Here is a 14,216-nt window from a genome sequence, read left to right on the forward strand (position 1 = left end):
AATTCTTTGGTTCATTCAGCTTTAAGTCAGATGGAATCTTGGAAGTTTATCGAAGGATGAGATGGTGATTGCAGGTGATGTTCTTAGGGGCGAAACAATGGTCCAGCCATTGAAGTATATAGCTTAGTGATTTATAGCCACTCGCATCTGTCTTAGGAGAGAATCTCCCTTGACTTTTCTTTGCCTATCGACAAAGAAAACCCTTGACAATAGACATGCTCTCCACGTAAAAACGTTTCTTGCTGGTAGGGATACTATAAATACCATCATTTTTGTATGATGCTCACTTTAATGCCTTAATTATTATTTTTTTGATCATTTGAGTGTCTTAAATTATGTATGGCTTTCACTAGAGTATCATAACTTCTTTTTTCCCGATCGTTCAAGTGCCATATAACTCAATCAATCACTCAAATGTCCAAACTTTTTCAAAAAAGTTTACCATAAGTACTATGTTAGATCAGTTTTTTGGCACTTGGGGAGTGAACATTTTTTTAAAGATTATGACACTTAAGTGATTGAAAAAAAAAGTTATGGCACTCAAGTGAGCATTATACGAAAATTATAACAATATGGTTTTCTTATTTCGTATTTCAGGTATTGTTTAGGTTCTTCTTCTTTTTTCTTTTTTTTGTCAAAGTAACATTTTATTCTTTTCCACATAAATACAAGAAAGAAACAACGAAATCCAACTATAAACCAAGACAAATTTGAGATGACTTCAAAATAAAACAAACTCCAAGCTAACAAGATGAATAATTAGAATAAGATTAAAGGTCACACGCTTAAAAAGCAAATCTATGACATTTTCAAATCAAAATTGGCAATTGATCACTAATTCTGTCTTCAGTAATAAGCACACACTGAGATCTCCAATTATTGCTATGACTTTGCCATTCGGTGGCGTGTGTCTAGTTTGGCATCCCCAACACCATTGCCATGCAAAGTAACAAAGTTGAATAAGTATAAATATGACACACGTGAGAGCGAAACCTTCATGAAACTATTTCAAACTTGTTTTGAAATTGGACTTGTACATTAATGAAACCCGAGGGAAGCAAAATCCCTAAATTATATACACAAAAATCTCTAGATCTAGACTAAATAGGGGTAGAAACTTCCCTGAAATGAGAGAGAGAGAGAGAAGTTTCTAGATTTAAATTAGATCAGAAGAGGAAAAGAAAATAGAGAACCAAATCAGCCGAAGAAAAAAAAAGGAGACGGAAAGGAAATATCTAACTAAAACCCTCCCATCTATGGAGGTTGAAGAAGACAATTGTGTGAAGATGAGAGAGAGGTGAGAAAACTAATAAATGATTGTGCTCAAAAGTTATTTAAGTTATTCAAACCCTGCTTAAAAACCCTCTCTCTCTCTTCTTGCTAACCTAAACTGAAAAAACAACCGTAGCATAAATCCAAAAATTAATATGCGATCTATGCATATGCCTGACTCTTAACTTTTTGAAGATCACTATTTGAATGTCGAAGAAACTTTTCTCATATCGAGCAAACGAATCAGTGTTGACACATAATATTTTAGAAAATAATAAATAAAATAAAACATTTGAGTTTGTGGAGGGAGATTTCAAAAAAAAAAAAATTGAATAATGAAACGTTTTTCTTATTGAACACATATCTTCATTTCAAAATTAAAAAAAATTCAGTTGTGTGATTTTAGAGCCTTTTTACTGTTGGATGGTTGAGCGAATATATGTAAATCTTCAACAACTTTGAGCGCTTTTACTATAAAATGCGAGGCTTCAAAACCGAGCAAAAGGAGGGCTTCTCTTCGTCTTTCATCGAAAAAAAAAAAAAGAAAACTGAAAGAAAAAAAAGTGTGGGGGAGGCTTCTCTTAGTTCGAAAATCAACACAAAAGAAAAAAAAAAAAAAAAGGCTTTTTGAGAAGAGAAGCAAAAGTCAGCAGCAGCAGGAGGACAAAACTTCTGCTGAAGGTATAGCCGCTACAGTGATCTGCAGAGAGAAGTGACGTGAGGGAGAGAGAAAGAAAAAATAAATAAAGAAAAAAGTTGTGCACTGTTGATCTTCTTCGTGGGTTTCCTTCTCCGCGAGCCCCCACGCCGCTCTGCTGCAGCCCATGCCGCCGCGCCCCTGCGCCGCCCGCTGTCAGCCTCCATCTGCGAGCATTCGTGCCAGCCATGCTGCCGACGCTCGTATCCGGACCTCCGTCGTGCCTCCATAGCCGCGAGCACCCCCACGACTCTGCAACCCACTCGCCACCAGATCCCGTCGGTGCCTTCACTGCTCTGCCCCCGCGCCGGTCACTGCACCATCAACGCCGTTTGAAGCCCGACGACCGCCCCGACGCCTCTGCCCGCTCCACCACACCTCTGCACCAGCGAGCTCGCACCGACGCCCCCCAGTTGCCGGTTCCCTGCTCTGTCTCGCCGCATCAGCATCACCCAGCTTCACCTGAGATTTGCTCCCCGGCCTCGCCTGAACCGCGATCCACTTGCTACTCGGAGCCGAAGACCCGTGCGCCGCCGTCGTCCAACCTCCAAAAGTCCGAGCCATCCCTACCGCCGGCTGACCCACGATTCCGACTGCTCGCTGCGGCCCGAGCCGCCCCCTGACGAACCCACTCCAGTCGCAACGCTCGTCTTCCTCACGACGACCCAGGCGCTGACCGGCGCGACACCACCCCCCGTCGCTCGAGTCGAACCCACTCACAGCCTGACGCCAATTCTCTCCCGCACCCCGAGCGCCGAAGCCCGCGCCTGCACCACCCACTGCCTGAGCGTCGCGCATTCTCCGCCTGTTGCTGACACGCCATCTCCGCGACCGCCCGGTGCCCGACGCCCGCTTCCGCACAACTCTCTGCTCCGCACCTCTGCTCGAGCCCAAACCAGTCACTGATTTCTCTTCCCTGCAGCTCCGAATTGCCGGATCTCGCCGGAGCTCCACACCTCGGCGACCTCCGATGGTCGGCAACGCCATCGTTACAGCCGCCGCGCCTCACTGGAGCCGGTGACCAGCCGCACGAGCACAAGCCGTGCTTGGGAAGAAAAAGAAGAAAGGAAAAAACAAAAGAAAAAGAAAAGGAAATTAGGTAGTTTTATTTTCTTTTTACTTTAATTTGTTTATTTTCTTTTAAGTTTAGTTATTTAAATTGGAACCTCATGAATCTTGTAGGCATTATCCGCTAGATTTTGTCCGGAATTAATGTAATTATTAATTTAATCCGAGAGACCTCAGATTATTTTTTTAATTATATTAATTTTTGGACTTTTTGTAGAATTTTAATTATTAATTTGATCCGTAAGACTTTGGATTGAATTTTTAATTATTTTGATTTATTTGTCGTGATAATTAGAGTTATGATAATCGTTAATTTAACTTGTGAAATAACATGTTATTTTTTCGATTATTTTAATCATTTATTTTGTGGATGGCTTGATTGTTTAGATTTAATGTTTAGTCGATAATTACTTGTCTTGGAAAAACACTAAAACACTAAAAAAATCAAAAATCAAAACCAAACTCTTGCATCGAAGCATGTAGGTTTAATAAATCAAACGTGTAGGATTAGGTTTATGAAATTTTCATCATCTAGTAATTATTGCTAAGTTCATTTAGTTAGAAATTGCTCGTCATTAGAATTAGGTCATTTAATTAATTTAGATCGCATATTTAATTGTTGCATTTCTTTAATTTTGAATTTCATGAAAAATACAAAAAAAAAATTATAATAAATTCATTTCATGCTTTAGGATAGATTGCATGCTTATTTATGTCATATCATATAACATATGCATATTTAGGGTTACGTAAATTAGATTGCACACATATTGTAATGATTTGAATTATGCCACATGAATTGCATCTCATATGTCATTAAAGTAAAACTCATGCATATTAAATTTAAATTAAGATTGCATATAATTTACATTTTCAAAAAGAAAAAGAAAAATTAGGTGTCATGTTATTTAGAAATCATGTTTAGGGCATGCATTTTCATTAGCATTTTTTTTTATTGAATGTTATTTTATTGATTGTGCACCCGCATGACCATTTGCGCGTTAATAGCTTAAGTTTAAATTAATCAACATTGCCTGCAAAATATTTTTAAAATTAAAATAAAAATGTACCGAAATGGCGTTAGACTAATCTAGTGTAACCATGTTCTCGGACCTACTGAATCTCTGGTTCGCAAAAGTAAAGTATTCTTATATACTTTACTTGGGTTTCTAACCAACCATAATTGGTTAGTGGTGGCTCCAAATTGAATATAATTATATGTTTAAATAGATTAATTTCTTAACATCAAGTCGCGATTGGTAGGACTTGGGAGGGTCCGTGCCAAGTCTCCGGACTTAGTAATCCATTAGCCTTCTTTAGGTAATTGGCCCTCAAGAAGGTTGCAACAATCAGTATCATTTCACTTCAATATCTTTCCCCAACTATAATATCTATACGGAAATCGGATCTTATGTACAATGGATATAATTAGGTCATACCTCGTACACTTTGTATGAATTGGCCTATTAAAAATATATTTTATGTGTGCAGTCCATGAAAACTATAACTTGCATAGCTCGTTTTGATCTTTGAAAATGTTCATATTTGATTATTATAACTACCTAGTGTGCACTATTAGAAAAAGTATCGAAAAAGTGTTAAACTTATTGCATTTGTACTAATTTAGTTCTAAACATTTCAATTGAAAATTTAGTCCTAAATATTTTCGTATTGGTATTAATTTAGTTCATCTAACTAATTTAGGTTGTAAATAACTGATGTAGATGTTGATCATCTTATGTGGGATACCCATACTTTACGCCAACATGGACATTTTCAAACAATGTTTTGAATTTTTTTATAATTTTTTTTTCCTTCACTTTGGCTGGCAAGGGCCAACAAGCCCTCACCGGTCATGGGCAAGGTGCCCCTTACCTAGATTTGGTGAGGGCCACCTCACCGTGGTTAGCAAGGTAGCAAAAGCCCTTGTCCAGGGTCTTCATGGCCCTCACAAGTGGTCAGTGAGGGGTTGCTAGTCCTCATGGGCCAAAATTAAGAAAAAGAAAGGAAAAAAAAACTATATAATTTAAAAATATCAATGCTAGCACCGACCATGTCATATAGTATGGTTAGTTTCTACGTTAGTAAGATTTAGCTTAAATTGGTTGTATATATTGAATTAATTCCAATGTGAAAAGAATTATGATTAATTTAGTCTAATTGAAATATTTATAATTGAATTGAAACCAATGAAATTTATTTAGGACAATTTTTTTTTTTTTTTTTTTTTTTACTTTTCCTGCACACAATCTATGCTAAGCCTTGCTTCCCTCTCTCTCTCTCTCTCTCTCTCTCTCTCTATGCCCCAACCCTCCCTTTCTCCCTACATTATGTCATCACTGAGCTAGATGGCTCCTCCATGGCTACTAAGATTTCACCGTTGGGTTTGGTGGTGTCTTTAGGGGAAAAGTATCAAAAAGGTCCTAGGCCAATTACGTTAGTACCAATTCAATTATAAATTTTTCAATTGAACTAGTTCAGTCCATTCGGCCATTTTTGGCTGGCCAACACTAACATGAACGCTGGCCGATGGTCGACGGCGATGGACAATTCTTAAATAATTTTTTTTTGAATTTTTATTAATTTTTCTTTTCCTTATTTTTTTTTCATTTTTCTTTTCTTTTCTCCTTTCTTCTTCCTCCTTGGATTGTCCTCCTGGTGGCCAGCGAGCCTTCAACAAGGCTCACCGACCACTGGGCAAAGGCCACAAAGCCCTCGTCGATTATCGGTGAAGGTCATGGCCCTTGCCTAGTAACTAGTGGTGGTCGGTGAGGGCTTCGAGGGCTGCTGATGGGAGGCTTGTTGGCCACCGTGAGGATAGACCAAGGGGGAAGAAGGGAGAAAAGAAAAGGAAAAAAGAAAAAGAAAATAAATATTTAATGAAAAATTCAAAAAAAATTATTAAAAATTGCCAAGTTAGATCTGGTCACTAGCTATCCAAAATTTGTTGGATGGACTGAATTGGTACCAATATAAATATATTTATGACTAAATTAGTCCAATTGAAAAATTTGAGATTGAATTGGTACAAATACAATAGATATATGACTTTGTTAGTACTTTTTCCGTGTCTTTAGATGTAGATGCTCAACAGCCATGGAGGTCGAGCTTCCAAATCTAGAGGTACCAAATTTGGTAGGAGCTTGTCACGGCGTCAAGCTTTGTCGTGGCACATCTCTATTTAAGCTCACGATGGAGAGAGAGAACATCGGTGGGCATAATCAATAGGATAGGGAAAAAAGGTAAGTTGATTACCTGATTAGAGTAGCTAACTCGATCAATATTACGAAAGCATTCATTAACAAAGCTATGGACTTTATAAAAAAAAAAAAATCGAGTAAAAGATAATTCATAATATAGCTAGGCAGAAATAAGATAGGAAAAACGGAGAAATTAATTATTTCATTAGAATAGCCGACTTTAGAAAAGAAGAAGCAATTTTTGATCAATATTATTAAAACAAGTATCAGCAAAGCAAATAGAGGATTACATATACCGGCAATGAAACAAAGTCGAATCATGCCATCCAAGGAAAAATCACATTGTGGAGGGAATCTATCTACACCAATATTAAACCAAAACAACGTAAATTCAAGAACAAACAACAAAATTCTCCTCCTACAACCACACTTTTTTTGTTTTTCTTGGTCGAATTCTCTAACCACCAAATGGTCCCAATGAAGGAGGCTGCATCTCCCTACCTTCACCCATCTCATTATCATCCACGTTCTCTCCTCCAATTTCCTCCAGTGACCTGCCCTTTGGCTCCGGCACGAGCAAAGTGAACAACATTCCCGCAAGATTAATCCCCCCAAGCACAAGCAATGCATTCTTCACGCCGATACCCGGCTTATAACCTGCATCGGGGCTTGTTTTATCCTGCGCCGCATACAAGAACCCAAAAGCCCCAACAATGGCTCCAGCTTTCCCTGCAGCCGCCGATATGCCATGGCATGTGGATCTCAACCGCGCCGGGAAGATCTCAGCGGGAACAATGAATGTTGTTGCGTTTGGCCCGAAGTTGGCGAAGAAGAAGGTGAGTGAGTACATCACGACGAATCCTATATGGTGATGTTTCCAGTGGTTGTATGGGATGGCGATGGCAAACATGAAGATTGACATCATGGCGAAACCCATCATTTGGATGAAGAATCTTCCGATGTAATCGATCGTCGCGACAGTGAACCAATACCCAGGCACAGTACTGCAAAGAGCGATCAGGGTTTGTGCCTTAGCAATTTTGTATACCTCTTGAATGGCGTTCATCTCCTTCGCCGCTGGGAGCCACCCGATCGCGGTGAAAATGTCCTTTTGGAAGAGGTTTTGGCTATAGAAAGCGATGTCGAGCAAGAACCACGTGGTGGCTGTCCCTACGAGGTGGAGGCCGTGGCGGCGGGCGAATTCCTTCGAGAAAAGGCCATAGCTGTTGCGGGGATCTTGGGTAAATTTCTCCACCTTCTCTTGTTCTGATTCAATATCCACTTGCAACACCTGTTGACGGTTTCATTATAATTACATGAAATTGCCACTCAATCAAGAAAGTGATGACAAGAATGCAAGACCAAATAATTTGATAGAAAAACCTCAACTATGTCAAGTGACTCAAAAGGGAAGACAAAGTTAAAAAAGAATTCTGTGAAGCCCATCATAATAGTATCAGATTATAGTCTTGGTTATCATACTTATAATTCTCCAATAAACTATGGATTTTTTCTATGGCCAGAGGAAGAACTCATCTTTATTCCTACCTTAGACATGTCTGCAGCTGCCTGCTTTCCGTTTCTTGCGACGAGGGCGGTGTAACGAGCAGTTTCAGGCATTTTCATTCTATAATAATAAGTGAGGGCCGCGGGTACTGCACCGAGCATGACAATGATACGCCACACGTAATCGGCTTGAGGAACGGTCGAGCCCACTGGATTGTCTTTGTAAGCCGGGGCCTTAAACTTATGATCGAATGCTGAGGAGACAATCAAAGCGACGATCCCACCCCCCAAAATCCCAAACCCTTGCATCGCAAACACTGCAGCGATGAATGCCCCACGAGTCTTCTTGTTCGCGTACTCCGACATGATGGTGGCGGAGAGTGGGTAATCCCCTCCGATCCCAAACCCGAGCCAGAATCGGAAGAAGCATAGGGTTGCTATAACACTATTCCGTGAATCCCCAAAGGACAAGCCGGAGCCGACGGAGCAGATGATCATAATAAGGAGGGTTAAACCATAGACACGCTTCCGACCTAATTTGTCCCCAAGCCAGCCGAAGAAGAGCTGGCCGGCTAGAGTACCGCAGAAGGCGACGCCGTTGACAGCGGCAGCCACGTTCGGAGGGAGCGAGCCAGGCTTATCCTTACCCTCATAGTAGTATATGCGACCGAGGAGCTTCGTGACGAGGGAAACGCAAAAGAGATCATACGCGTCGGTGAAGAACCCCATGCCGGCAATGATGATGGCGGTGAAATGGTACCATTGTGTCTTGGCCACATCGAGTGCATTTAGCACCTCAAGATTTTCTTTAGCCATGATCGAAGCTGGAGTTCAATGCCTTCCAACTAGTTCAACAATTTTCCTGCCCATGAAAGAGATAATCAAATTATATTTAAGTGATTATGGAAGTATATATATATATATATATCTAGGGAAAAGAGAGACAATAAAAACCAACAATGATCTTAAGTAAAAATACGGGGTAAAGAAAATTGTTTTTACGTGCCCTAGTTCAAATTTTTTAGTTTATGATATTACATTAGATTTTATAGATTTTTAAGCACAAGAACATGTCAAGATTCTAACACCACATCATTGGATGTATAAATCGTATTTCGATTGGCGGGTACAGAACAAAACTTTTAATTTATGATGTGAGGCTGTCTGTTGTACTTCTTTCGAGATGGTCAATTAATCTAATTATGCCAATTATTGTTTGATGATGCAACTTCAATGGCAACCGGTCGACTCATTACTCCTTTAAGTATCTCACTTCATAAAGACGTCATATCATTCTTCATTTTATCTTCAAGAGAGATCAAAGTTGATAAGAATTCTTAAAACGACATCAATTCTAGAAAAACAAATTATGAACTTCAACCATAGAAACCAATAGAGACATTTACAGATGATGTAATTGTCTACAAAATTTCAGACGCCATTTGAAATTGTCACGTCACCTCCTGTTTCGGGTACCAACATAGCTCTACTGAATATAGGACAAGAATAATGCTTAACAACAAAGTAATTCAATCCCGTTGCTATATCTATGACAGTGTGCGGGTTATCATTCTCCTTAGACAAGAGAGTCCGCTAAAATTCTACGTAACCAAAACATGGCTAAATACAAGATTGCTTTTTTCAACTGTCAAGCGTGACGAACCAAATTTCTTAAGCCCCTTCTCGTCGTCTGCAAATGCAAAAGACACACCACAAACGAGTGCAACAATAAAAGAGCAATGAACACTAACCTCAGTCTCTCGCGGCAACAATGGAGGGCAGAGAGAGAGAGAGAGAGAGAGAGTTGTATGAAAATGTCGCCGACCTTGGGTTGGGACGGAGAGAAATAGGGGATGGAGAGAGAGAGAGTCGTATGAAAATGTCGCCAACCTTGGGTTGGGACGGAGAGAAAGAGGGGATGGAGATTGGGTTGGGACGGAGAGAAAGAGGGGATGGAGAGGGAGAGTTGTAAGAAAATGTCGCCAACCTTGGGTTGGGACGGAGAGAAAGAGGGGATGGAGAGAACGAGGGGATGGATGGGGTTGTATTTAAACTCTGCTCACCCCGAGAGAAGAGAGAGAGAGAGAGAGAGAGAGAGTCGTAGATAAATGTTGGACGGGGGTTGTATTTAAAGTCTACTGACACCGAGAAGAGCCATGTGAGCTTCAGCATCTCCACGGCATATTCCCATAAAAGTCAAACCTTCATTTGCGAACTTGAATGTGAATACAGTGAAATTGCTTAACTCTCTCTCGCACACCTTGGTTTTGCTGATCTCTGTCCTCGTTGACGCGATCGTTATTACGGTACATCACTAGTCACACAAGTTGCCCGATGCTCTTTCGTATAAAGGACAAAAACTGGCGTGTAAACACCTGATTGGAAACACTGGTTTTTTATAAGTATCCTTGCCGAATGATGCGAACGGCAATGACCATCACATGCCACATTGTAGGTGGTGCCGGCGCTCGATATATTTTAATTATAATTCTTTCACACAAATCTAAATACAGCTGTATCTTATATTATTCAAATGTAAGGAACAGCCTCTTGCTTGATTAATATCTACGTTGAATTCATGTTTGCAGTTCTGTTATATCTAAGTTAGTCCTCTAGACCGGGATAAGAGTGGTGACAATTTGGTCATAAGCAAGACCTTAAAAGGTTTTGACATCTTGGAAAGACAAGATAGAGGGAGGGGATCCCCCTCAGTAAAAATGGATCCCCTACTAGGGGCCTGGCCACAAGGGGTAACCCCGCTTGGATCCTTGCGACGCCTTCCCATTTGAAACACAAGGGCGTGGTACAAGGAAATGAAGGGTCTCCTCCCAAGCGGGAGGAGGTGACCGGCCGGGCATCAGAACTAATTACATCCATCGTACAATCATCCAAAATGACTAAGATACAGACACTTTGATTTGCTTGAATTTTGGGCAAGAAGTAAATCTGCCTTGAATCTTTTTTTTTTTTTTTTTGTCTCCAAAAAAATCCCAAACTTTATGTCTAGTCTCCAATTTGCCTTAATCTCTTTTTTTTTTGTTTGGTCTCAAATAAACCCCAAACTTTGAGTCTAGTCCCAAATTTGTCATGAACTTTTCTCTTATCTCATAAAAAACCCCAAACTTTAAGTCCAATTCCAAATTTACCTTAATTTTTGTTGTCAAAAAGAAAATCATCAATTTTTACTCTAGTCCTAAATTTGCCCGTGTTAGCCCTTTGTCCAAAAGTTGCAATTAGTAGTCCCTAATTTTTTATATCCTAGAACGGTTTTAGTTTGAAGATAGTTTTCCATGTCACCTTGCAGATGTGTATTTATTATCGATGTGGAAATGCCACGTTAAGGACTAGACCATGGGATAGATTTGATAATATATTAAAAGTTGATGAATTTTCTTTAATACAAATTGAGAGTAAAATCACAAATTGACACATTTGTTAACTACCATGTGCTGTTTAACTTAGCAATTGCATAGTAAAATTTAACGAAAACTAACATAAGTAGGTATACCAGTTTGGGATTTTTTATGGTCAAAACATTCATCTTGGGTAAATTTATCACAAATATATCAATTTGAGATTTTTCATTAGTTTAGGGTAAATTATTCACAGGAATATCAATTTGAAATTTTTTGTAGTATTAACCCTCATTTTTTTGTTTGTTTGTTGAAGATGTAAGTATTATAGAGCATATGACGTATAGTAGCTTAGGGGCATCCCCCAGCATTATAAATAGAGCTAATAATTCAAAAAGATGGAGGTAGGAAGTCTCCACATATTAGTCAATGCAACATTTGACTAGGAAGGTTTAATTTTTTCGTAAAGTGACGCTCTACCTCTTATATTTTTGCACACATTGGCCAAAATAATATGGATGTCAATTGATTTGTTTTGAAATCGTCTATGGTTAAGCTCCACCCAAATGCAATATATAGTTGCTAGGAAAGATACTTCGAGAAGTCTCGCCACCAAATCTTTGCCCTTTGTTACTCTAATCATCCATTGAAGTTCCTTATTCCATGCTCCTAAAGAACACTTAATTCCATCTTGCGCAAGGATACTACACCAAATGCTACTCGTCCATTCGTACTTGAAGAATAAATGAGTTCTGTCTTCTATACTAGCCCTACACAAGTTACATTGGATATCAATTGAGGTCATTCATCATGCTACAATCTCTGCTGTCGGTAGTCTATCTCTGCAAACTAGCTAGCCAATAAAATTGTGTTTGCTAATGCCGCTACTCCAAATTAAGTTGTAACACTCCACAACTAGACCCCTATGTCTAAGATCATCATATATATCACAACAACAGTATCTTGAGCTAGATATAGTTGGGGTTAGAACATGTCATAATTTGAGGAGACATTGCCAACTCCAAGCCATATTATCCCTAATGTCGAACTACATAATTGGGGAATCTCTACATTTTGTGTTATGAACCCAAATACTCCAAAGGAAAGAGGATGGATGATTGATAAGGTTCCACAACATTTGGCTTAACAAGGCTTTGTTCTACATCTTTAAATCGGGCAATCCTAGTCCGCCTTCCCTTTTAGGTGAGCAAACTACTTGCCATGTGACCTTGTGTGATCCATGATTTTCTATTGAACCACCCATAAGAAATGTCAAAGCCTCTTCTCAATCTCGTATATAGTTTGCTTTGGAAGTAAGAACATTTACATCCAATAGGTGCAAATGGAGATAAGGACCAAGTTCATTAGCTGTAGACGCCCTGCATAACCCATATTCTTCATGCCCCAACTTTCGATTTTCCTAAAGATCTTATCAACAAGACTCTTGCACATTTGGAACTGGACTTAAAGTTTAGGATTTTTTCGAGACAAAAGAAAAGTTTGAGATAGAGTTAGAACTGGAGTTAAAGTTTGGGATTGGACCTAAAGTTTGGGATTTTTTTTTTTTTTTTGGGAATTGGCCCTAAAGAATTACCAAACAGAATAAAGAGAAGCATCGGCCATTACCAATCATGTTTCCATTTGCTGTCCCTGCATCAGATTTGAGTATACGATGGCCCCTCTTCTCTTTGGTCCACACTTTCTCTCTCTCGGGCGCGCGCGGGGATTGACACAGCACTTCGAGTTCCCCCTCGTGACTATCAACGAACTGCATGTTCAAAAGTTTGAGCAACTTTTCTCTTAATTGAGTAACCCCATAGCAAAGTTGATAAATTGAAAAATCAAATAAGCTTCGTTACGTAGCTCAAAGGATATACTCATTGGGAAAAAAAGTTGATAAACCACTTAAATTAAAGTTAATAGTTTTGTACAATTGTTGTTAGAGTTAATGTATAATTAAGAATGGTAAAAAAATTGGTTAAAAAAACAAATTACAGGAAAAATAAGTTTAGCAAGTAACTCAAATGTGAGTTGATAGCCCAAAACCAGTTCATAATTCAAACGAAGAACTTGTAGGCCACTCTAATAATAGTTGACAATTTCCAAAAAGAATTGGTGAATTTAAGTTATTGCTAGAAGTGCAGCTAAAAGTTTTTTAATGACAACAAAAGTTGGCCAAAAGAAAACCCAAATAAATAAAAATGTGAGTCGGTTGCCTAATACTAACTAGGTGTTAATTTAATAGGAGAAAAGTTGGTAAATTACAATAATTTAAGTTGGTAATCATGAAAAAATATTAGTAAATGTAACATGATGCTAATTGAGACAAATTAAAATTGGTAGCGCAATAAAAAATTGGCAAGTTAAAAATTAAACGCAAGAAGATAACTCAAATAAGAATTGATAATTTAATCTGATAAAAGTTGATAAGCCACACTAATTTAAGTTGGTAATTTCATATAAGAGTCAATAAATTCGAAAAATTAAAGAGTTATTAAAATAAAAAGTGGTTAAGTTAGTGAAAAAAAAAAAATCATAACTTCATAAATCAATAAATCAAAAGGTCCCGACTCATTATGTTTATCAATTGTCACTTACGGATATTTATTACCAAAAGGAATATTGAGTTAAACCCTCGAGGAGAAACAATTTAAAGGGGGAAATAAATCATTTTTCCTATATCTAATCCATTAGGAAATTGAGGAGAAATTTCTTGGTGGACCTACAAATTATTGATCAAGTTGCAAAGTGCGTACTTTTGTAGCTTGCGCGAAGCACGCCAACGAATCAAATTTCATATGAGTTGACTATAGTGCCACGTCCTTTATTTGCGCCTGCAACATGTGAACTCCCCTTGATGCTACCTGATTATCAGTTTTTTAGCAAAAATATATTCTGCGTCATGTTTGTCGACTCGTGGAAACTAAAGAATTTCAATGCAGCATTCCGGGAGAAAATTCAAATGATGATGTTGCATGAGTTTACAAACGGACTGGAAAAAAAAAAATCATATTCTAGTAGTTCAAATCGTGAAGAAAATAAAGCAAAGCTGCAAAAAACAACAAAGAGAAACGAACAAACCCGCATGAGGTCAGAGCGGATCAACCATTAGATTGAATT

The 14,216-nt window shown here is 38.7% G+C and overlaps 1 protein-coding gene across 1 annotated transcript; it reads right to left on the reverse strand.

Moving 5' to 3' along the window:
* Positions 1–6,424: 6,424 nt before the first annotated feature.
* On the reverse strand, positions 6,425–9,816 carry LOC104456106 (inorganic phosphate transporter 1-4). The gene is made up of 3 exons (XM_010070833.3): positions 9,495–9,816; positions 7,786–8,605; positions 6,425–7,528 (listed from the first exon to the last, which is right to left on the reverse strand). Exons 2-3 carry the CDS (start codon positions 8,557–8,559, stop codon positions 6,695–6,697), a joined length of 1,608 nt encoding a protein of 535 aa, XP_010069135.1. The 5' UTR covers positions 8,560–8,605; positions 9,495–9,816; the 3' UTR covers positions 6,425–6,694.
* Between the last annotated feature and the right edge of the window lie 4,400 nt (positions 9,817–14,216).

The sequence above is a fragment of the Eucalyptus grandis genome, chromosome 8 (assembly GCF_016545825.1).
Source record: "Eucalyptus grandis isolate ANBG69807.140 chromosome 8, ASM1654582v1, whole genome shotgun sequence".
Lineage (NCBI taxonomy): Eukaryota > Viridiplantae > Streptophyta > Magnoliopsida > Myrtales > Myrtaceae > Eucalyptus > Eucalyptus grandis.

What these genes read in the sequence shown, in the direction of transcription:
- LOC104456106 (XM_010070833.3), bottom strand. Translation starts at nt 8,559, where the DNA reads ATGGCTAAAGAAAATCTTGAGGTGCTAAATGCACTCGATGTGGCCAAG. An exon ending in CAGCTGCAGACATGTCTAAG is followed by an intron (nt 7,529 to 7,785) that starts GTAGGAATAAAG and finishes AACCGTCAACAG; the next exon opens with GTGTTGCAAGTGGATATTGA.